Source organism: Fulmarus glacialis, unplaced genomic scaffold (genome assembly GCF_000690835.1).
Source record: "Fulmarus glacialis isolate BGI_N327 unplaced genomic scaffold, ASM69083v1 scaffold122, whole genome shotgun sequence".
NCBI lineage: Eukaryota > Metazoa > Chordata > Aves > Procellariiformes > Procellariidae > Fulmarus > Fulmarus glacialis.
Genome location: NW_009195706.1, coordinates 33,814 through 59,516, shown reverse-complemented (window position 1 = coordinate 59,516; position 25,703 = coordinate 33,814). Strand labels below are relative to the sequence as shown.

At 37.2% G+C, this 25,703-nt stretch overlaps 1 protein-coding gene across 1 annotated transcript in view; it reads left to right on the top strand.

Annotated features, from left to right (window-relative positions):
- The window catches only part of LOC104084353 (thrombospondin type-1 domain-containing protein 7A-like), a gene marked incomplete at its 5' end in the record, with an annotated part of 56,644 nt that overhangs the window by 15,843 nt on the left and 15,098 nt on the right, over positions 1 to 25,703 (top strand). The window contains 7 exons of the mRNA XM_009588158.1: positions 10,944 to 11,122; positions 14,678 to 14,683; positions 15,386 to 15,519; positions 17,109 to 17,262; positions 18,096 to 18,237; positions 18,717 to 18,832; positions 24,184 to 24,301. Of these exons, the coding sequence (XP_009586453.1) occupies positions 10,944 to 11,122; positions 14,678 to 14,683; positions 15,386 to 15,519; positions 17,109 to 17,262; positions 18,096 to 18,237; positions 18,717 to 18,832; positions 24,184 to 24,301 (849 nt within the window). The remainder of the gene's footprint in view (positions 1 to 10,943; positions 11,123 to 14,677; positions 14,684 to 15,385; positions 15,520 to 17,108; positions 17,263 to 18,095; positions 18,238 to 18,716; positions 18,833 to 24,183; positions 24,302 to 25,703) is intronic.

Genomic DNA, 25,703 nt, shown 5'->3' with positions numbered 1-25,703 from the left:
GTTGTAGCGAGGTGGGTGTCGGTCTCTTCTGCCAAGTAACTGGCGATAGGACGAGAGGAAATGGCCTCAAGTTGCACCAATGGAGATCTATATTGGACATTAGAAAAAATTTCTTTACTGGAGGAGTGGTCAGGCCTTGGAACAGGCTGCCCAGGGAAGTGGTTGAGTCACCATCCTTGGAAGCATTTAAAAGACATGTAGATGTGGGCGCTTAGGGACATGGTTTAATGGGCATGGTGGTGTTGGGTTGATAGTTGGACTCCATGATCTTAGAGGTCTTTTCCAACCTTAATGATTCTATGATTCATGATTCTATTCTAAAGCTGGAAGATAATTTTGTGAAGAATTTTCTCCCATGATTATTTTTGTTCAAAATCACCTTTTGCTGTAGTTAACTCATACTGAAAGATAAGTTTGAATAAATACATCTGAATGACAAAGTCTAAATCCTAAATTCACAGGGGACAGGAAATCTGTCTTTCTACTCTGAGAATGTTCTTTAATTCTGTTCTCAGCTGTTCATTCTGGGTTGAGGTCCACAAAGATTTAGTTTTGTTCTTTTGTGTAGTCTAAAGAGGACATGCTATACTTGCTTAGCCTGACCAGGACCACTTGCCATCCTTGTGGTACCAAAAGACACAGCTACCTGTAATGACCAGCAGTTGTGTGAGCACAGATCTGCCTGGGCTGGGTAGTTGTCCTGAGGGAATTAGAAAGCTCCTCAGAAAGCTGGTAGGGATTGCTGAAAAAAGAGTTGTGGAACAATCTGAATTGTTCAAAGACACCGTTACAAAATACAGAACTGAAACTTTTTCCTATTTCTTTGTTAATTTTTTTAAAACTTTAACTATATGTGACACTATGTTAGAAAGTATTCTTTCAGCATTAAGTTTAGAGTGACCTTTGAAAAGCGGAAAATTATAAAAGAACTTAAGACCATGGGAAACTAGATGGACTGATGGCCTACTGCCCATCAGTTTTCATTGACTTGAAGAATGGGGACTGTCAGGTTTTGTGTCAACAGCCAAGGGAAGATGCATGAGGGAAGAAGCTGTCTGTCCAAGAGCAAATTGTAGGTGTTGTATGTGGTAGATAACGTGATGCTTGAAGTAGCTTGTAAAAAGAAGTGGGAACTCTTTCTTTGTGTAGAACGAGCATGGACATAGCTGCTTTCAAGCCCTGGCAGTGCACACTGAGGTACAATTCCATTGCAAGAATCAGAGAGATAAAAGACGAATAAAAAATGGAAAAAAGGATGTTCTCAAACATCTTTGTTTACCCTGTTATAACTCTTCATTATAGCAATTCCTAATCTAATGGATTTTATCAGTGAATGTCGTCTACACTCACAGTGACCACGATGAATAATAATCCAGCGGAAAAGCTACTTACAGTATATTGTTATTATGCCTACTATAGCCAGGGCTACTGTTTACATGCTATTAGCACAAGCAGGCTCCAGGGACAACCTTCTCAAAACACAATATAGCATTGCTTTGTTTTGTTTTTTCTTTCTACAGTTCCATCCCATTTTTCTCATGGGAGATTTGAAGTCTCTTTTAGCTCTCTTTGTAAACTGGAAATGTTTGTGAGTCATTACTATATTTATTGTAGGTTAGGAAGCCTGAACCCTTTCTTTTTTGGGGCGGTTTTGTTTTGAATTCTTTCTCTCTAGATCGGTTTATAAAGGTGTCTGGTTCTTTGATTTTCCCTCCCCTCCCCATTTCATTACCTGTTTTTGATAGTGAAGCACAAGGCATCTGTGTGTGTTTTCTCATCAGTTCCATCTGAGGAAGAGAGTACCTTTATCTTGGTCCACGGTGTAGCGTATGGGCAGATGAAGCTTGGAATTGCTGTTGAACTAATCCTGCATTCCTTGCACTTCCTAAAATTGTTTGACAGGAATTTCAGGTGTACAGGGAATGACGTATCTAACCTGAATTAAACTGATGCTAAGGAATATGTCACTAAAATTATAGTTTCCTTTCCAGTAACTCTTCTAGAACAAAAGTCTATTATTGATGGGTGTTGTACATAAACATAGTACAGATTATTTCTAAGGCTTAACTAATTTATAGTCTGCTTTCAGTATTTTTCCAGGTTTAGCGTACTTTTGCAGATACAAGGGGGCTAGAAGAAGTGATATAGATGTTTCAATCTAATTTCAGTATATGTTTGCTGCCTTTTCTGAATATCTGCTTTGTATTCATGGATTGCATTCTGATGATTGGTTTTATTTTTCTCAACATGTATAAACTGCTGTTTTGCCAGTTAAATCTTATTGTATATCTTGCCAGAATTTATGATGTTTTTCTTGTTATTTTCATGCCCCTGGTGTATGACAGTTCTTCAGTTTGGCATCATCTCTGGATTTCAGTGTGCTGTTTGTTTTTTTCTTTAAGAATAAACATAAAAGCTATATTATGCCAAATCAACAAGGGACTTCTGTGGTATCACAATAGTTACCCCACCTGCTAGCAAATAAAAGCGCGTTGTAGCTTCCCATCAATCTGCTTTAGTTTTTCAAGCTAAACTTGACAGGACTCATAATTCAAGCCTGCTTGAGTTATTTTTGTAAATTCTAACAGAGTTGCTTATTTCCCTACGGAAATGATAACACTGAATTTTTCACTAATTTTGTAACTGATCCAAAGAAGAAGAGACAGGTTTGTCTGCTGTGTTATCTGCTTTATTCAGAAATCTGTTTTACTGTTAGTTCCTGTGAGTCTGTTATTTCTTTTCCAAGTAGTATAGTATGTAATCACAGTTTTTATGGGATATAATTTGGCGAATTAGCTTGGACTAGGAGAGAAATCAAGACCATTATTTAAGGGAAGAGGCTTCCTGTGCAGTGTCCAACTTTTACTTGAACATTTTTTATCTCCTGACACTATGAAATGATGAGGTGGGAAATGGGGATAATGGTACTTCTTCACCTGTGACAACATCTTCTAAATCTGACAAGAGGGATAAACTACACGCACACTGATGTTATTAATATGTCATGGGATATGTTTTGTGATATACTAAAACGCCATAAGAAATTCAGATTATGAGACTCAAAAGTTTTATGTAAATACTGCCATGTAAATTTATGAGGCCATGAACAGGTCAGTGTTGCAAGTCATGCTGTTTTGAGTGGGAGGAATCAGAAGACAGACCTGCTCTGCAGTGCCAAAAAATTCATAAGCTGTTTGTTTTGCGAAATGTTGTGTGCTTATAATCACAATTCAGTTGACTTAGGAAAGAAAAGGTAAACAGGAGCAGAAGAATAAATATTTCAGAGCTCTTTTTACTGCTTGACACATCTCATTTTCGAAAGGTTTGAGAAGAGTTAACTAAGTTTCACAGACACTGAGGAGCTAAAGGAAGGGTGCGACACAAGGAAGGCTCTAAATTAGTAGACCCATAAAAGGATTCTTGTAATAATCTTTGAAATTTTGGGTCTAGCTATAAAGTCCCAAGTATGAACAAGTTTCTCAAAAAAGACAAGAGTGACCGTAACACAAAAGGAAAGGCAAAATATGGTTAAATAAATCTGTGTTACTGCTAGGTGAGAACACTGGAGAAGCAGAGGGCAGTGTCCTCCTGAAGAGGATTCTTAGCTTTCTGTAGTTTAACAGATGCTTCAAAAGAAATCCCAAACTAACAGCTGAAAATAGACCTAAATTTCAGCTGCAGAGGGACAAGATGGTTTTTTTCATATTTTCTTTTCTATCTGTGGTTTTTTTCAGTATTATACATGCCTAATATTTTGATTTTTCTTTCCAAATATTTTGTTTCAAATTTGAGCTAAATTTATTGATGAAAGAGTTAGCACCATTCAGCAGCCTTTTGAAATATTCTGCCACTGGTATTTTTCAGGAATACCAGTTTTGTGGAGTGTGGGCAGGAGCTAACAGCTGACAGTTGTCAGTAGATGTGGTAATGTCAGCTAAAAGTGGTAACTGAACTGTTGTTTACCTGTTTTCCTTAATGGAAGACACATAAATTGCCCTTTTGCTGGTTCCTGCTTTGTTTCAGTACTACATAGGTAATTTTACTGGAGAAATACAAAAATGTATAGTTATCTTGATAGTCAAGTGTGAGAGGTTTTTTTCCATTAGGAAAGCAGCAGTTTTTCATAGCTTTATCCCTGTCATCACTAGCATACTAGAGCTCTCTGGATAATGACATGTGTCTGCCAACAATCTGTTTCAGTGTATTTGTGAAAAAAATTGAAAGAGAGTCTTTTCGTGGTCCCTTTAAAATGTACCTTGGAATTTTCATCACAAAAAAATCAAAAGCAGGCCACTGTCATGCTTATGAACTGCACTATTTACTCTTCAATAGTTTTCCTCCATCATATATCAATTATCATGACACACATAAGAATCATGACACACATAAGCTAAGCGGTGATTGTGTTTGTGTACGCGTAGTGAAGGCAAACATCGCAGCATGGCAGACACATGCAGCATTTTTATATAGGTCGTATTACCCTTCTTAATTCATGTCAGTTTACTGTTAAGACCTTAGGCACAGTCAACCAGTCCAGGATAGTTTGTCTGCTGCCTTATTAGTGTGAGATTATTTCCCCCTTTAGCGTTAATTAAATGGGATGCATTGATTTGTGCTGACTCTACAAAGCCCTCCATGGCTACAAGGCTTATGCGGGGGATTAGAGAGGAATATCTGCGTATCAGTGAATACTTTTACAACAGCTGCTCAAGTAGCAATGTGAACTGAGGAATTTTGTATTTAGTTGCTTGTGTGTGCTATAGTAAAATCTCATCTGTTATGACAGAGTCCACAGGGTCCAAGATGTCAGTTAGAACTTGCTGTATCCACTTGTATTAGGATTTTTTAAAATCTTCTCTTTCATTTTCAATATTCTAACCTGAAGCAATGTAAATTTACCAACAAAAATAGCAGAGTGTTAAAATTTAATTGAGACTTTCTGTCGAGTGTTTATTCTAAAATAAATATATTTCCCACAGGAGATTATAACCTAGTATGGTAGTAGGCTTAGGTTCTCAAATTGTTATTAGGATACTTTGCTGTTTCATAGCTTGTAGCTTTTCTAAGATTTTTTTTTTAATATATGCAAGATGCCATATTTGTCTTGTTGTGTGTTCTCTAGGAATATGCTACCTATTGCCATCCACCAGAAATACTAGCTTAGGCCTCTGCATTATGGTGCCACCGTATCTGCCCTGTCAACAGGACATCAGTCATGAAGCTGTTATCCATCAACCCAAAGACCTGTAGTTAGTTCACCAGAGACAGAACTGCTGATGCAGAAGATAGTTAAGCATTAACAATTGCTCTCAGGTTTTGAGGTTTTGAAGGGTAATCCTGGAAAAAAAGAAAAAAATCTTATGTAGTTCAATCTATCTTTCCATGGCTAGGCAGAAATATGAATAGCCTCAAGTAATACATATATTCTGTTACAAATGAAATTCAAATAATTGTGTTTTACTTTGTTATGGAAGATGAGATCCAAGAACTTTATATTTCCTTGAAAAAAAATCTGTGTTAAAGAACATAAACCATTCTGACATTGCATTTTTTTTCTTGGAAACATAGCATGACATTTTAGACATGAAAGCAGGAGCATAACTCTGCCAGTCCTAAGGACAAAAGAGCTCATGTACACACTTTCTAAGATGTTCTTTATGTCTGCACCCTTCAACTGAAGTAGTCGGTCTGTTCTTACACATTGGAAGTGCAGTTTGTGGGGAAAAATCTTATATCCACCTGCTTAACCTGCTTTGTCGTTAGACAAAGTGTGAAGTCCATTAAAGTCCTCCATTATAAATTATCCATCACATCTGGTAATGACTTTGTTCTAGGAGTCTAGATTTTATAGCCAATTAGCAATGGGACAGTAAACCTTTCCCTTTTAATAATGAGTTCAGTTCATACTCCTAGTGGTTCAAAGCCATTTGTTAAATTGTGGTTCAGTAATAAATCTTTAATGATAGAATAGCCATGTTCTTGCTCATAGTAGACAACTGCCCCTTTCACAGCCTTGTGAAGTTCAGCTGATAGGAGCTGAAATAATTGAGAAACTACTGCACTGGCAAAAGGAATAGGCCTTAAGAGACAGGCGTCTCTTTCCAACACCCTTCCAGACCATGCAGGGCCAATGCTCTGTACCACAGTATCCCAAGGTCTCATCTCTCCAACATCCCTCAGATGTTGTGGGGAGAAGGAAGAGCTGCAGGAAGCATGCAGTGAAAGACTTTAGTCAGGAGGAGGAACAGCAAGCAAAACATGAACTGCTGATGTCCAGAGAACATATCTTCAGCCTTTACAGTGTTAGTCTTCTATTTCACTGTCCCTCCCTAACCTTCACACTCTTTTCCTCGGCTCTTCTTCATAGCTGCTTCACTGTTCTCATTCTTTCCTTCTCTCTGCATCTATTGTATTTCTACTTTAGTAATTTCATGCTTGTTCTTTAAAACTCAAGGCTCTAGCATGCCATTTGCTGTAATTATATTACACAACCTGTCTATGTGATATAATTGTGTGATATTCCACCACATGGACACCCACACAACCGCACATCAGAGGACTGTTTCTTTAATAAGACTTTACATTGTCTAACACAAGGGGCACCCTTTCAAGGATGATTAGATCAGAGTGGAAACAAGACTAAAAATTGAAAAATGGCTCATTCGTGTCCTTTTTGTGTCAGAAACTCTGTATCTGCATCACCAGTTCCATTTGCATATAATATTTCTGTTTTCTAAGTAATTTTTCTACATCCCAATATGCTCTCTTCTCACTTGCTAAAATTTTTACAGCTTGGATAAAGTTTACAAATACAAACACATGAAATATAACAAAAACAACCAAAAAAAAAGAGTATAAACTCTTCAAAGTTCCTGAACATCTGCTTTTTTGGATTTGAGGGGTGATTACTATGAACTTCTGGAGATTATCATCCTCAATCACCCTAAAAGATATGTTGACATCATACACACAGAAAGGCATCTGAGGTGATGACATGCTTCAGAGAAGCATTTTCTGAAAAGTAGTATTAGATGGGTAGTAAATGGAGTGGAACAAGTCATTTGCGAGAAGTAATTTTTTTTTTAATTCCATCTTCTTTCTTGGCTAGAGAAATATCTGCAGGCAATTTGAAGTCTGCTTCTGCCTGGGTTTAGTAGTCTAAGGGATGAATATGACAAAATCTTTTTAATGTCAGATCTAACAGGGTCATTTTCGTTCTACACACTAATTACCTATAGAATGCAAATCAGAGGCCACAGTCTTTTTATTTCTTCCCTTTGTCCTCTATTTTTATTTGTGGGAACATTCTTCATTACATTTCACTGTCTGGTCAGGAGATACCAGAGTAGGCTCTTGAGGGCGTTGCATTCTGTTTGTGCTTCACCATGATATTACTTTTGGCAGGATGTTTATTTCTTTTCTCCTCTTTCTTTGTTTTCTGTGCCTATGAAACATGTCTTTACAAGTACCTTGAGTCCATGTTCTAAGCCATTTATTTTCCTCTTCCATCTCCCTGTCTTTTCTTACCCTTTCCTCTATTTCCCCTCAGTCTCTCTTTTGTCTTGTGTCTCCTCTGTTGTTTTGACTTCTGACTCTTTGTCATGAAAAGTAACTTCACTCATTTATTGTATTTTCCTTCTGTTTGGAGAAGGCTTGGAAGCTGTGAAAGTCCTTTCTGGATCCCTTTATTCTGTTCATGTCCTTGACCTATTTTTTATCCAGTGGTCTTAGTGTACCATTAGTTAGGAGTTTTTTATGCTTGTCTTGCATCTTGCATAATAATAAATGTTTTTCTCTCTGCTCTCCAAAAATGTTCTACATTTCCAGTAGCTCCAAGCCTTCCTACCTTGTAGAGCTTCTTTTTATGCCTTCAATGATTGACTCCATTCTTGTTCTCTTCTTCATGTGTCTTTTCCATTCTTCTGTTTCAGCTGGTTAATTTTCACAGGTGGAGTTTGGGTCTTGATGCCAGCTTTTCTGAGGAAATAGGAAGGAGGGAGAGGAGAGCATCATAGGCCAGGTATCCTAGAGGTGGCATAGAAAAGAGCTAAATGGTGAGCAGAAGCTATTCCAAGAAGCTTGTAGGATTAAGGACCCAGTATAAGATTGCAGTTCAGTATTTTTTCATTATAAAGTGGGTGGGAAATATCAGCTGGCCCACTGCATCCTCTACAAAATGCATTAACATATAAGCAAGCTTGTAGTTTTCCATGTTATAACTCTTACTAAGACACTATACCTGAATACGATGCTGTTCTAGCTTTATTGCATTCTATGCTAAAGCAGTTTTAGTGGCTGACTTCAATGTAGCTATTTCATAGATAGTGTGAAAAAAGGTTGCTGTAGTGGTATGGTTTCATTTGCTATTTTATGGAATCACTTGAACTACAGTTCAGTGTAATTAAAATGTTACCTGGAACTTGCGTGTAGTATAATGTATTTGATACTGCATCTGTCTGCAAGATTCTAAAAATCTTGTTAAACTTCTTAGCTAACATTCTCATAATCTCAAAAAAATCTTTATTGTCCCAATTTAGATGAGCTGAAGGGAAATAAAGCAAAATAGTTTCTAATTTGCCAATCATTTTAGTTTAATATGTTCCACACAGGCTTCTTTTGGTAGGCTATGCAGTACTCCCATGCTATAGTTATCTAAGTCCTAAAATATCATGATATCCTGGAGAAGATCTTTTTCTATGACAGGGGCAGATTGGGAAGATCCCTTTGAGATTAATTAACACAAATTTAAAATACTTCAGGGGTTTATGGAAGTCCTTAAAATAAAAAGTCTTCCTGAAGCAACCTGTACTGTTTAAAGTTACCTACTTAGGGATGTACAATATATTTAAAGCAACTTGAATTTGTTTCTTCCAGACATTATTTACAGAGGCAGAAATTTAACAAATGCTAAATGGCATAATTGTGTTATAGTAGACAGGTTTCTCCAGAAAAAAAGTACTTAGAAGTTACATTGAAAGTAAAGACAGCATTTCAGAATCTTAAGAAAATTCATAGAGCAGTAAAATCTTCACTTGGTTCTATCAGACAATAAATATCACTAAACACTTATTTTATTGCTTGGAGGGAATTGTTTCTTTTAACTTTTTTGATATTGTCCATTTTGATTCAGTAGTTTCTTGATTGTATGAGTATATGGTTTTGTATAGCGCCTAAGAGGGCTTGTTAAAAGCTTATTTCTGGTGAAGATAAAGAGTTTGATATTTATGCAATCAAAGTTCAGTGTAGGATGGGGCTCTGAGATAGGGTGCATCTGATTTCTAAGACTCACTCAGAGGTGTCAGGTAAGGTGAAATGTAATCAGTTTTGCATTTATTACTACAGGGCAATCTATGTCACCACCTCTGATATGCAGTGATACGATCTTCAAAAATATATTTTGTCTAACACAATGTACCTTTCATACAGTATCACTGAGCTGATCAATCAAATGGCGAGAGATATTTAATAAGCATGCTTGTAATTCAAGCTAATAACATTCTAGCCATTTTATGGAAGATACATTTGGTGAACAGTAGTTCCACAGTGCTCAAATTCAGGATGTGCTCTGTATATTTATTTAACTATTTAACACTTCTAAACAGAGGAAAGCTATATAGGATAAAATCATCACCTGAATTTGACCATAAAATATTCTGAATGTTACTGTATGTTTTTTTAAAAAAAACCCTTCTGTTCTTTATATCTAAAACAAATTAATGGAAGCAACTAGAAATAGGTATATAGAATTGAAATCTTTTAAGCGTTTTGATTCTTTACACAACTTGTGATTGTTTGGTATTGGTTGCTTTTAGAAGAGACAGAATAGCTTTATTTAGAAGTATAGGTTAAAAACATAAAGCTGCTAACATCAGCTCTGATGAAAATGACAGTGATTGCTTTCAAACCAAAAAAAAATTCAAGATATGTGAGAAACATTTGAAACCCTGCCTAACAAACTGTGCCAATCATTTGAGAATGATCTTACCCAAGTATGTGTTAAGTTTGCAACTGCGTTCATCAAATATTTTAATTCACCGAGGTTTCTTTAAAGTGAACGTCTGCCAACAGTAAATACGTTGCAGATCTGACGCAGGAAAGGGGAGAGGAGAGTTCATATAGGCTTAGGGTACCGTTGTAGTAAAAATGCATTAAAGGCCAGCTTTTTATTCGAGGTTTTATAGCTTCTGCTGTAAATATTGGCATAAACGACACATATTGTAGAACTATGGCATATGTTGCTTTTGAAAGAAAGACATTTTCACCTATTCAGTGAATTGAGGCCTCATGTTACTCCCTGCAGACCATGTCATACCCCTTTCCAACCTCTCAGGACCGATGACTTATCCAAACCAAACATCTGCTTTTCCATTCAGTGCAATTATTCAGTGTGCTACTGGGGGCAGATGGTTGTTAATCGGCAGATCATTAATGTGCCAGACCACTCGCTCTTTCTAGCCTTAGAAAGGTCACAAGGTGTTAAGTTCCCTCGCTCCAGGCTGTAAGATGCATATTTCTGATTCAGTTGGATTTTTGATATATAACTGCAATTGAATTACTTGATACAATTATGGAGGAGCTTTTAATTAAACCTTTTTTCCTTAAAAAAAAATATTGTTTTTACAGTGTAAGAATGATGCAACTGAGAGATGGGTTAGTGTCAATTACACTCTAGCTGTCAGAAAGTTTGAATGCTGAAATCTGGTGAGTGTGAATCCTAATCAGATAGCAGTGAGGATGCTCAGCTGCTACTCTAACACTGTCTCCAGCTATATGTGTCAATTTTCTGCAGAATTTAATTTAGCCCTAATGATGAAGAAATCTCTCTATTCACACAGTCCTGTCAAGTCAAACTTTGACAATCTAAATGAAGTAGACGAGGGCTTCAGGGAGAAGTGGCAGAGTGACATGCCGAAGAGATTTCACTTTCTTTTCCATTCACGCAGGTTATATTGAGGAAGCCTGTATTATTCCATGTCCCTCAGACTGCAAGCTCAGTGAGTGGTCCAACTGGTCTCGCTGTAGTAAGTCCTGTGGGAGTGGGGTAAAGGTTCGGTCTAAATGGCTCCGTGAAAAACCTTACAACGGTGGAAGACCCTGTCCAAAGCTAGATCATGTCAATCAGGTAATTTGATTTACATTTACATTACTGATAGAGCTTTTTTCATACTTCAGATAACCTGTTTAGCTGTATTGTTTGTTGATGTAGAAAAACTATACAACATAAGGGGCAGATGCAGGTAGAAGGAGGAGTATGTGTTGGCTTAGATTTCCTCAATCAGCATAGGATCTTCCTCATCTGCAAGAACTTAGCACATTAGCTGAACTGCAGACTGGAGACAATAAAACATTCTTACATGCAGATTGTGAAGACCACGTTTCTGGAGATCTTCTCGTACAATGGGTAAAATGTCTCATTACAGATGCTCAAAACTGGTAAGATTCATAGTGTCATTCCCGACCATCTTAGATCAAAAAGCAAATTAAAACTTCTCAAACACTCACACAGCATCATCCCAGTGTTCCTTGGTGGGCTTTAGTCAAGCTGGAGCTTGACCTTCTGGGTACACTTGCCCTCGCACTGCAGTTCCAATTAGGAATGCACTTCTGAAGTCAATCTCCCAGTTGTCCCACTAAGCGCACTTGATTTTCCAGTATGGAGCAGTCTGGCTGCACAGTCTGGATCCTCTTCAAGTGAAACTAAGCCAGAAAATGTGATCCAAGAGCACACTGGGAGTGCTTTGACCACTAATGAGCATTTAGTCTTTGGGACCAAGTTTATCACTAGTCCAAGTCAAACTCCTGAAGCTTGTTTGCTCCTCTTTGCTTGGAGAGTTTTAGAAAGAAAAACCTTCCTTGTCGATTAACTTATGCTCTTCAGAGTTTATTTATATTCATATTACTGTTGAATTTAATTTAGTCTGCAGAGGCATGTTAAACAGCCACTTGGTCTTTTCTGTAAATATTCAAAGATTGAAAAAAAATGTGCTGTCAATTTACATTTGAATAAAAATGCATATACTTAATATTATCCTATTGACATTTTGCTAGCACAGAGTGAAATGGCTTGTTGATCTAATTTTCTACTTTAGGGAATGTAATTAGTTCTAATTTAGAAAATAATAAGTGTTAAACTGCAGCTAATAAACTAAGTTTGTGATCTACTTTAACAAAATAAAACTAGACTGAGGGTTGCTGGATTTGGGTCAGCATGTAAATATGCTTTAAATTAGGAGGAATGTGTTTCAATAGGAGCAAATTATAGTCTATACAGAAGTCTTTTTCCCTTCTTTAATATTCATGCAGTACATAATAGGCTCCTATTTTTCTGCATCAAAGGTGATTTTGCTAGAGGTCTGTTAGCCACTTGTATGCAACGCTATTGCCCTCTACCGGTACTTTGACTCGAATTTTATTTGTTGCAATGTTACATGGTACTTGCCAAATAATAATAGATGATTCAAAATGTAATTATTGTAAAAATAAAATTGAAATATAATACTTTCATGAGAAGGGAGCTCTACTGATAAGATAGGAATGTCGAAGAATATAGAGGCTGTATCTTTCAATTTTAAATACGTTCACTGTCAATTCAGAAACATGCAGAGAATACACCTGCATTCTAATTTTGAGTTAATTATTTAATCTAAATGTGATCCACCATTCATTCAGCTGGAAAACTACTGACTCTTCAGAATAATTATTTCCATTATTAAATGTAATTTGTTTTATTTATGTATTTATTACTTATATATGTAGCATGCTTATTTGCATACATACAAAGCATAATGGTTAGACTGGGTCTTTGGTGTGGAAGATATGTACAGAGAGGCTATGCTGTAAACTGGGATCTAGGAATTATGAACTCTGAGGAAAGACTGCAATGTGTTGTCTAGTCCATGGAAAAGAAGATGGGAGGGAGGATGCTAGCAGTCTGCTGGCATGTACATAAAAGGCTGTTGCAAAGAAGGAGGAAATAATCCATTTTCCATGGCCATCGTGGATAGGATAAAACGCAGTAGGCAAGCAGATTTGGGTTAAGCCTTGGGAAAACTTTCTAATGGTAAGGCTAGTGAGACACTGAAATAAAGTGCTTAACGGCTCTCAGGGCTGACATGTATGACTGTATTTTGGAGGGGGACTGAACACAGTGAATGCTAGATGTCTCATTGGGCGTCTCTCCTCCTGGGCTATGCATGCCAGGGTGACTCCCAAACCACACTCCAACTGAGTGAGACTTGCTCAGTACCCACTTCACTAGGCTAAAAGTCATCATAATTACAATAATAATAGAGTCAGGTTTATTATAAATCCTGTGAATGGCCTTCAGAGGATTTCAAATGAAGAGACTAATCTGAGACTGTTAGAAAAAATAAGGACATCCCTCTCTTCATTGGCTCCAGGCATTATTTGCCCCCTTATCCAGCAGGTGGGTGTGCAATCCTTACACCACCCAACTGCCATGGCCTGCAGTCACAGTTACAAAAATGCCAGTAGAGTCAGGAGAACACCACCGAACACATGCAAGGCAATATAGAGTTCTGCTTTGGCTTTCTGGCAAGATATCCAATTTTTATGTTCCTGGAAAGGCTGTTGAATATGCAGGGTTTATGTATTTCTTCTTATGCCAACCAGGATGAGACATATAGAGACATTTCCCTAAATTAAGGCTTCGCTATTCTCATTTTTTAAATCCTGGACAAGAATAAATAAAGTGCCACTTCCCATGTGACTACAAATTGTGCACTGAGTCCGGTACCTTCCTTAACATGCATTTACACCACCCATCTTTATGCCTGAGTTAATGCTTGTGTAGTTCAAAGAAGGCCCAAATATGCTGACTATGCTGCTCTTCTTGTGCATGGGCTGATCAGCTGCATAGTGATATATCAGACTCTCTATGCATTCATTGTTCAAGGCATTATTTTTTTTTTTGTGACTGATGGTAATTTATTGCAGGTTAACTGATAAACTATCAACCCATCAGCCCTCTTTTTCTACCCAAGCAGTGTTGCTGAAAAGAAATCAAGGACTTGTTTAAGACAATGTCTTAGATTGTCTAGAAATATTAGTTGTGTTGACTTGATACCCAGAATGGTATGTGAAGTCAGCTGGTATAAGATAATTTTGAGGCAATGGGCTTTAAGTAATCTACGCATAATTAAGATACTCGATGAAGGACTTAGGAACTTTGGAAGGATGAGAACTGCCAGTTTCTTTTATTCCCCTGAATCTATTGCACTTAATGCTGTCAGAACAATTTCAATTAATAGAGAAGTCCAGTACGCTCTCCAAAACCATTGAGGATTTTCTTTTGTCTTAGGGAAACTGGATTCTCTACTGTGTGAAGAGTTGACGCTTACTATAGGCAGAAGGGGAAAACAGTTTTATCGTGTGTTAGGGACTGAAAAAGAGACTAGCTAAGTTACAGTCTCTTCCCACTAGTTGTGATTTATAAACTTTTATTTTCTTCCAAGGGCAAACTGCTTGCAAAAATGCCTCATGACAGCAAGGGAGATTCAAGAGGAAAAATTGGATGCCTTTTGCTCAGCAGAAGTCATAGAATATTGTTTGTAATAAAAGCTAAATGAATGCCATTTAAATACCTATGCTTCACTCTAATCATTCTTTCTTTTTATCTTTGGTTTTTCTTTTGGGTTCATGAAAATACTTTCTTCAGGCTCAGGTAAGAGTTTCTAAAATAACCTTAGAGATAACCTTAACATGTGCTTCCCGATTGTGCTCCAACGTTTACGTTGTCTGTCTCTTTTTTTAATGTATGTTTGAGAAAATATATGGAACACTGTATAAATTAGTATATGAGATACTATTTCAAATTTGTATTCAAATCTAAACATAATGCTAATGATGGTACATGAATATATTGGAGTGATTTTGACTATCCACAATGAAAAATAAAGTGAACCAGCATATATTGGTATGATTTACCTTGAGCTCACCTCTCTTTAGAAATACAAAACCCCCACAACTAATAACAGTGGGATGGAATAGTTGAGGAGAGATGTGAAGGATAGAAGTAAAGTTTTAGCAGAGTTTTAGCAGCATTTTTCTAAAAGGTGTACCCGTGAGCTTCCTAGTTACAGATTTTGTGTTAGTTGTGTTGATGTTATTGGTGGAAATGGCATAGCATGGACTTAGCGGCAGAGAAAACCAGGGAATCTGTCATTAGATGTCTTAGCTTCTGACTTTTTGTTATTTCTATAGTTTTCTATCAAGTATTTTATCTGTATTATTACTACAGCCTCTAAATCAGCAAGTTTACATTTGTCATTCTGCCAAAAAGAGCATTAACTTTTTTTTGCATGATAACTGTTGCATATTTATCTTACTTGTGTGCAACAAAACTGATGCTCGATGTGGATTCCAGGTATATGAGGTAGTCCCCTGCCACAGTGACTGCAGCCAGTACGTATGGGTTACTGAGCCCTGGAGTGTCTGTAAGGTGACTAATGTGGACTTAAAAGAGAACTGTGGAGAAGGTGTTCAAACGAGGAAAGTCAGGTAAAAAAGTATTGCTTCTCCTTCACTTTAGAGAACCTTCACTTTCAGTCATGGCTGTATTTAATTTGATGTAATTCTGTGTAATGTATAGTGTTAAGTCCAGCCATTGTATACTGGACCAGAACCCTGGCTGATGTAAATCAGAATAGCTGCACTAAGTGCAATATTGCTCTGTCTACTGGTTATGGATATGGACCTTGATTCGTAGTTTATAAACTAATGTATATTGTACTTATACTCTTATAAACACTGCAATGTACGATTTTAGTGCTTTTCTGAAAGGTGAAATGGTCCACTTTCTATATGAAACTGTGATTTAAAAAACCCTTTTAAGTACATATGCACTTGGGAATAATAGTTACACTTACTATAGGAAAAAGTGGCAAAAGTGAATGAAGTGAAATTGAAAAATCCAGAAATCTTCTGTTGTTTATTGAACCTGATCTAGGCATCTTGTACGCTTGCTCATCATCCTAAAGCTCTAATCAAAGGTTAATTAAAATTATTCTCGCATGGTGTGGTACCACAGCAAGTAAAGCAGTACATGGAGTTTGGGTTGGTTGGGGTTTGTTTTGGTGTTTTTATTGGCTAACTGCAAAATGACACACAATTTGAGATTGCAAGTCTGAATAATAAAGCATAATGTGAATTGAGTTTGAAGGTCCAAAATGAGAGCTGTATACAGTGAACTGCTAAAAGTTCTCTTTTCCCTGCCACAAGTGCTTAGAAACTGGCACATTTACATGATTTTGTTCACAATAGCACTGTTTCCTCAGTGTAACCGTTTACTTCAAGGTCAAAGTCTTAATCTTTGCTTGACCGAAGTTAGAAAGCCTGTGCATAATTGTTCTCACAAAATAGCACCTAAACAAATTCCCATAAGAATATTCTTAAAAAACTCCAATATGAAAAATCAAAATTAATCACTATTTATGTTGAAAAATAGACTTTTACACTACCATCAAAGATAAAGAAAGAAAGTGTTTTCAGCCCTTTGGGACTAAAAACATCTAACTTTTCATTTATTATCACATAATGCCGTTAAAGTACTAATTCCACAAGGCTAATATGTGCGCATGCTGTATCTCTTGTGTTTACCTTAGAACAGAGAGTGTTTCAAAAATTAGTTTAGTCTGACAATGTAAGATATTTGCAATAAATTAACGTGGTCAAATGGAAGAAACACTGAATATTTTTCTGTGTGTGAAAGGCTTCCTATTGATATGAGCTTTTCTCTTGCAATTCTGGAAAACAAATGCAAGCCTCTTAATTTGAATGTTCCTAGTCATGTACTAGTTGGTCTTCTGCTGACAGGTGGAAGGGATGCATTAACAGTAGATGCCACAGCATTGGAAATTCTGTGGAATAAAGACTGTCATCTTTAGCTCTACAAAACTAAGCGTTTTCATTTCTCATCTTAACTGGGCCTCCAGCTGCTAATTTAATATAATGGTAATGAAAAAGCATCTGTGTAAATTAGGGATTAATACTAAGAATATAAAATTTAAAAAGTTTTAATATTTCTACATTTAAAATTATCATTAAAAAATCCATGGCAAATGCAGTTTATGTGCAGTTCTTTTTTCCAGGTGCATGCTAAACACTGTGGATGGTCCTTCTGACACCGTAGAGGACTATCTGTGTGATCCTGAAGAGATGCCACTTGGTGCTAGAAAATGCACGTTACCATGTCCTGAGGACTGTGTTATGTCTGAATGGGGATCGTGGTCTCAATGTTCTTTGGTAAGAAGTATACTGAAGGGTAATATTTATGGTTTTAGCAGGATACTTTAAAAATGTATACATAACGTATTGTGCAAAGGTGCTGAACTGACAGTGATTACACGTGTAAATATGTATCTTTACTGTCATCTTTAGGGTTGTTGGTAGTTGGTTGCAAATAAAGTGTGCCAGTATTTTGCCTTAAGTGAACTTGTTCCAAAACACAAGATATAATGTCCCCAGTGGTCATTCTTCAGTGTGGCATGGGTTCTGTGTGGTGGAATAGCTTTGGCAGTGGCTTGTGAGTCTGTCTCTGAGCCTAGTTGTGAGCCTCTTCATAGCAGTGCAGTCACTATACTAAAAATGTCATTACCCTGTAATGAGCAAAGTCTGTAGATCAAGACTGAGCATAGAAAGATAATTTTGGGTCTCCTCTCACCTTCCTGCCAGCAATTTCAAAAAGAAATGTCAAAAAACCCAACCAAACATGTTTCAGGACATCTGAGTATTCAGGCTCTGGTGCACTACATTATAGGTCTTGGAAAGTGAGCCTCTCAATATCCAGTTTATGAGTGAAATAGTTCCAAAGCACTAGTACTGAAATATGAACTCTTAGGAAAGTACCGAGGTGTTACCAAGTTACAGGATATTTCACCTTGGGTGGTACCAAGGTGAAAGAGCAGACTAAATTCTCTCTGAAATAACAAGCAAATGGTTTCTCTTACACAACAGCATAAGCCTGTTATTTTACATTTGAGTTTTGTGAAGGGGTTACTTGAAAGGTTGTTATAATGTTGCATGAAAAGGTATCAGGGTGCCAAAATATCAAAGCTGTTTCCAATCTCCCTTTCAAGCCATGCAATGGAAGTAGTGCCCGTGAAAGGTCAGCTGAATCCCTGAGACAACCAGATGATGGAAAGTCTTGTCCTGCTGCCACCGAGACAGAAGTCTGCACTTTGAACAAAAACTGCTACCACTATGACTACAACGTGACAGGTATTTGTGGTGTTATGATCTAGTGACAGCCTGGGACCATGGCTCACTTCCATTCACCTTACGGGACAAATTTTTCAGCTTTCTGTTCTTATCTGGAGTGAGCTATGGAGCTCGTACTGAAAACTGATTCAGGCTGTTTAAGCCAGATAAAATATTACTGGAGGCTTTGCAACTTGGGTGAAGTGTGCATGCTGTAACTCCAGGAAATGTATTTCTCCTATCATTTTGTGATTTGCTCAAAATCTATGCAGACAAAACCAAATATTAACTTTTCAGGAAGGCATCATGGCACTGACTATTGGCAGTAAAAGTCGCTGTTTCCAAAAATGTGTAGCAGCTGGGCTCCGTGAGCCTTTGCATGTGTAAAAGTTGCTTGTGAAGATTATTTTAGGCCATCAGAATTAGACTTAGGTGGGAGATTGGATCATTATGAGTTTTATCTAAAATGTCTGCTACGCTAATGAATTCCTTATTTCCAGACTGGAGCACATGTCAGCTCAGTGAGAAGGCTGTCTGTGGTAATGGTATCAAAACACGGATGCTCGATTGTGTTCGCAGTGATGGCAAATCAGTTGACCTGAAGTACTGTGAAGAGGTGAGTGGATACCTGTGAGTAAGCTCTCTTCTAATGGTGCTAATTAATGCTGAGCCAACTGAGCTATATGGCATGCAACCCATCTTCGCCAGATGTTTTGCAACACTATTCATGGATTGTTAAGTACCTCTGAAATGAACTGTGCCATCAACAGTGATTTTTATACAATCTCCTTTGGTTACTTTTAAGTGCCTCTGTGAACATATGCTAATTATTATGTCCTGAAGGAAATGACTTAGAAACAATAATTAATAAAGTAGAATAAAGGTAATAAATCTTAATCAGAACACTAATCATCATTCTAATTTGATACAATTTTGCATGAAGCCTTGGACAGCTGCCAGTATCAATCATTTACTCAATGTGTTGGAAAATATTTCTCATGCGCTGTTCTGCAGCTGGGCTGAATGCTAACTTCTTGTATCCAGCTGTGCAATGCAAAAGATACCCAAGATAGTGTGAAAAAATGTGCAGCATGAATGCAGTATTAAATAGGAGCATATATGGAGAACTAACCAGCAGACAGGAGCACTTACATTTTGAAAGAGCCATTTTGCAAATGTTCAAACTAACTTCAAATTTGACAGCACTGGTTTTCTGACATTTTGTGTGTTGGTCTTAATGTTTTCGATTGCATGGACATAGTAATGTGAAGGAAAATGGGAAGACAACACAAGTGTTACATTAAGGGCAATCCTACATGCATTTCTGATGGAAAGTAACTGAACTTGTTTCAGTGGCCATTCCCCCACCACCTTGACATCAGACACAAAACCATTTGCAATGGGGGACTAAGGTGGAGTGGCCTCCACAGCAGCTTTGGTACCAACACCTTTTCTGTTGGACCTTCCTGGCTAGTAGCTGCTCTTCAGGCCGTGCCCATAGAGAAGAGTCTCATCAGAAGTGGAGGGAGTCAGGAAACTCATTAGGTACTTTGGACTATAGTTTTGTAATGGTGTATCTGACTACTTAGGCTTCTCCAACCCTCTCTGACATTTGGATTCCTGAATCCTTAAGTTCTTAGCAAAGGCTGGAGGTTTCAGCTGAGGCTGCCACCCTACTTTTGTCCCAAGTTCCTCCTTCACACATAGCTCTTGCTTGGGTTTATAATCAAATCTAGTAATTTCATCATTTATGTCTCAGGAAAAAATTCAGGATCTGGCTACCTACCAGCAAGTTTCTGTGAAGTTAATAGGTGAATGCATTAATGCATTCTGTTAATGTTTTAATGTGTTAAAAGAAAAAAAATTTGGCTCTTGGGTTATTTGTAAGAGACTGCAATATTGATTAATTCATACCAAGACATGGTATAAAACATCCATCCACATGAATATTTCAATAGAAAAAAATATGCTTTATTAGATTTTTAAGGGGAAATATATTTCTCTTACCATAAAGCCAAGAAATTATTCCTGTTGTTAACCAAAGATTTTGAGCAACATTTAGACAAATGATTACATTTTATACTCATTGCAGAATCTCATTGCAGAAAACCTCCAGAGCTTTCCTGCATTTAAGAAATGAAAGTTTATTACTCAGAAAAATGATTAAGGCAACAAGATAATATCTCAAAAGCTACTTGCCGTAAATGACTGGCCAACAGACATCACTGCAGTGGGGTCCTGACTTTATCAGCAACCACTGTGATACAATCTTATTTGCCCTTTTGATTTGCTAGACCATATAGAGATACATCTCCCTGTAGAAAGCTCTGATCCACTCCCCAGTCATACAGTTAAGACTATTTGTTGAATTATGGATGTGTAAGCAGTGGTACAACAAGGTCAAAGGCTGATCCAATAACTGTGAGGAGTAAAACCTGTTAACCTGATTAACAAGAAAGCCAAGCTGTTCAGATCTTAGCAGACCCTTCACTCTAAAGATGTGAAAGCCAACTTTGTGACCTTCCAGGTCGTGAAAGGAGAGCATTCAAGAAATTATCAAAATGTGAATACATACTATGCACTTCTTACTAATCTAATCACAGATCATCCTTCAAGGGTGTTGGGGTTTTTTTGCTCTGTTTTTGCATTATAAGGGCAGTGCAGAAAGATTAAGTGAAGTTCAAGATCAGGTGCATGTGATTAGAAAAGTTGATGACAAGAGAAAGATGAAATAATTTTGTACTAACTTAGCTAATGGAATTTCCCCTGGGCTATCATAAAACTTTATACTAGATGTGTGAATAAAACAAAAGTTTTGTTTAATTTATGTGAAGATACATTTACAGAATTGTGATTCTTATTATTACATGCGAAGAAGAGAGATCAGAATAGCTAAACCTATCCTGATCCCTAAGAAATGAAGACGCCTGATTGAAATGTCTGAGTTCTTATATAATATGTGGTTCAAGAAACTAATAAAAGCCATATATAAAAAAATCCTTCATGCTGTCTTTTGACTATCACCATCTCCAGGTATGAGCATCAACATAGTTAAATACTAACATTTCTTCCAAGCCCCTGTGTTCTGGTTTCCTAATGCGTCCATATGATCTTGTGTTGTTTCAGTCAATCAGCTAAAGAAGCTAGCCAGTCATCCTGATTACCGCCAGGATAAATCAATTTCTAGAGCTTATTTCCAAGTCTTTGTTATGTTAACATAGTTCCCTTCAAACTCTCAAGGCACAGTAATACTGGATTACTTGGTCTCTAACTCTACAAAATTAGCACATCACAAGAATTCGGCTTGTCTTTTCCTTGTGTATTTGAAAATCAAATCACCTAAAGCAAGGCCGGTCCTGGTCATATTTGTATTTATGGGCTTATTTTTATTCATTTACCTTCAATTAAAGATCAGAAAAGCCTAGAAACCAGCAATTTTCTCTGCATTAGAAAGCAAACTTTTCTGGTTTATTGGCAAATAGTCTGCTTGTCAGATTACATGATTAACCTCCAGCAGAGGTTAATTTGTGGTGCCAAACATTCCTATAAACAAATACAGATACTTTTTGCGGATCACAGGGTTTATAGAGCATGCTGGTCTGGCAGCCTGCTGCCCCTGGCATGTGTGACCAGGAGTACGGGGCGCTCAGCAGTAGCTTGCAGTGTAACTCCTCCAGTACTTGCCATTCTCGAGTCAGAAACTACAACTCATCCAGAACAGAGGCTGTTTCAGGTAAGGGAGCTACTGAACACTTTTCCAAATGTTTTCATCTTCAAGATGAATTGTGGTTCATCAACTGAAGGAAGGAGAGGAATGAGAAAAGAATATGTGATTAATATCAAATTGCAGCCTGCCAATTGTTTGCCAAATCTATTTCAGCAGCACTTCAGTATCTAAGACATGCAAATGGTAGATCGCTGTGGATAATCTGGACTTCAGCTTTTTCCTCTTCACCTTTAATATCTCCCTTGGGCTTTTGCTTCTCTAGCTGCCAAAGTCCAGCTGAGAAGGCCAGTCTTGAAAGAGAGCAGTCGTGTTTCTATAATTGGCAGGAATCAATTCAGCAGGCTTTAAAGCCTTTGCCCAGAAGATTTGACCAAAATACAGACTTCAAAGGTGGTTCTCTAGTTTCCTAATTATCTAATTTCCAGATTATCCAAAGGTTTCAGGTGTTGCCTGTGTGTGATAGCTGGATAATCAAGGTTATACTGTACCACAGAGAAAAGCCAAGAATTTGTTCTTTGATGTATAAAACAGAACAGAGGTCTAAAACCTCATTTGTCTCAATAAATGGTACTGCAAATGCAAATTTAAGACTTGGTGAGACATTTCCAGTACTTGTGGTAGTTTATGGAGGACATGTTAATGTTGTGCCTAATTATTGCTCTATGCTTGCATTTAGTAGGAAATAGTGTTTTTATTTCCTTTTCAAAGTCTTAACTGCTGGTTTTATGTCATTAACCTTTCCAGTCATTAAAATTAATAGGTTTTGAAATGTCTAGTTTGCTTTTTTTTTAAAAAAAAAAAAACTATGTGGGGATTTTATCTACTTAAAGATATCCACATCCTCCTGGGCTTCTGAAAGGCCTCAATGATGATGAAGGTTCACCGGTGAGGGCCAATGAAGAAGACAGTCTTTTATGCTGGGAAGCTGCAGATCTGTTCATATTGGCGGGACTGATTTTCTTTCACATTTTATATCATACACTATAATTGACCTATCCTTTTAACTAATTATGAAGCTGTGCAGGCTGCAGGGATTATTATCACGCTAATATTTTTGCCATCAGTTGTATTCCATCTTGCATCATATATTCTCATGTGTGTTAGTGAGAATATCTCTTTTCTTCCTTGGATGGAGAAAATCTGGAGCATGGGAATTTTTAAGAACATAGAAATGGCTTTACAGGATCAGACCAAAGGACCATGTAGCCACTGTGCCGTCTCCAAGCATGGCCATAAAACTCTTCCTTCCCTGTGGGGGTTCCATCATTTGTTAGTATTAGGCTGACTCCTGCCCGGAGGAGAGCTCAGTACAGAATGTATTTTTGGGAAAACATGTGAGTCTGGCTATTTTCTGTGTCCCCTTCTCTCATACTTCTCCAGCATTTGCATCTTTTACTTTAGGGATGTTAGAGGATTCTGCTTTTTGCAAAGCTTTTCAGAAAAACATGCAAAACTATATGTTTTTTAGAACAAATCATTGTCAATGTCATGTCAATATTTTTGCATAAAGTAGAATGGATAGCATAATATATATAATAAACTTACACACCATGTTAGGAAAAAACCAAGAAAGAAGCATAAGCAGATGCCTAAAGAAGAGTAAGGAGGACAGACATACACGAGTTTCCATCTATCCTCTTGCAGCCTTCACCTGTTTTCAGCTCTTGGACTGCATTTGCCCGATGTGGTTTCTGTGTGTTTAAACCTTCACATTTCTCTTCCACTAACTTGTTCAGTCTCTCTTGAGCTCCTGTAAACTTTTAGCATCTGCAACATCTTCTGACAAACAAAGTGACTATCCAATGCATGTTCATCCTCCTCCTTTTGTTAGTTTTGAACCTCCTCCTAGCAACACTCGAATTCAGCTGTTAATAGATACTGATAGTTCAGTATTTTTACATTCCTATTTCAAAATACTTTATTGATACTTCATAAATTATTTGTCCTTTACCTATTGTATAAAGTAATACTGTAGAGCTGAAGCCCTCCATTTATAGGCTCTAATTTAGAAAATAATTGATGAAAATAGGATTTAAACATGTATTTAAAAATCAGCATATGCATCAGGACTGTCTTGAAGCGAGATTTTTAAATGTCCTAATTACTTTACTTTTTATTTGGTAATGACTTCATGCTTGCTTAAAGCTTTAGTTGTTTCAGATTCACGGTGTCCAAATGCATACCCTTCACTGATGACACAGACCAGCTGTTACATGCTGACCATTGAATATTTCTTTTAGCTTGGTTTGGAGAAGACATGGCAAATGAATACGTCCTGTGTGGTGGAATGTCCTGTGAACTGTCAGCTCTCTGACTGGTCCCCTTGGTCTGAGTGCTCTCAAACATGTGGCCTTGCAGGTCAGTATGTACCTTTGGCATATTTTAAAGACTGAGCATATGTTTTTTTCTTTAATAAGAGCAGTAATATCTCTTTTTGCAGAACTAGAAAATGTAGCTAGCTAGGGAGAGTGATGGGGATCTAAATCAGCCTTATTCATGGAAATAATATGCTTCAGTGAGACTGTACTCACTGAAGATAATGAGAATTTGGCTCAGAATAGTTTCTGACTCTGGGAACAAAGTGAGATATGATGAATGATATATTGAGACAAAAATAAACACTGATGTGAATATTTATTTTTCAGCTGGTGGGGGAAGGAAGAGGAGGGAGGGATTTCCTCTTAAGTTTCGTTAGTGGTGAGTTTAGAACAACTAAACTTGTAGAAGAGCACAAACCAACAAATTTACTCATGGCGGAATTCCATATTTTTAAACCCAGAACAAGGATGGGGGGACACGTTACTTTCACTGTCATCACATTAATTTGTTTTTTCCAAAATATTGCTAACCACTATCTAGGTTTTTTTAAATCAAATTAATGTCAGAGAATGGATAGCAAAGGCACATTCTAGTTGTGGAGGCACTCTTGTTATTTATTTGCACTGATAATGTCTCAGAATAAGGACCTGAAAGCACCACTATGCCAGGCAACTAAGGTATACAGAGTACCGAAAGAGAAGGGTAGAAGCCCATCTATGAAGCCTCTTCCTTCTGTAATCATGTCTGGAATATGTCACAACAGATATTGGATGGTTAGCAGTGTATGGAATCCAATTTCAACTGCAGGGCTCAGAATAAAAGGATATGGCATCTTTTTGTTTCCTTGGGGAGTACACCACAGGAAAAAGGTGTAGGAAAAAATGTCTGAAAGATCTGGCCACCTCAGGATCCCAACAGAAAGACCTACGGATTTTTTAATGATAACAGTTAATAATTTGATACTGCAGTATCTAATAATGTAATAATGTTTCAGTTCTTTGAGCTTCTCTCAAAGCATGACTTCTACATTCAAAGAATCTGCACTTCTATATTCAAAATACAGAGTAAGAATTGAACTAACAGCTCTATTGAAGGCTTAAACATGTTGCCAGATTTTCCTTTACAAGCTTCTGTTTATATGCAAGACCTGAACAATTGACCTGATATTTTTCTGAATGAGAATTATTGTTGCTATGCTTTTTCAAAATGTGAAGGCGGGTCACTATCTGAAATCCCTGTGCTTTCCAAGTATAGAATTTATCTGTAGAAGTGAGAAAATTTATTTTAAATAGTAATGTAAAACAGTTTTCAAATTTTCAGTGTTTTTAACAGATGATGGCAACCTCACATGTAAGCCTTGAGGCTGTAATATTCCTATTAGGCAGGAAGTTGGAAGTAACTGCTGTTTCTCAATAAGTAATAACCGTCTAATAAACCCAGT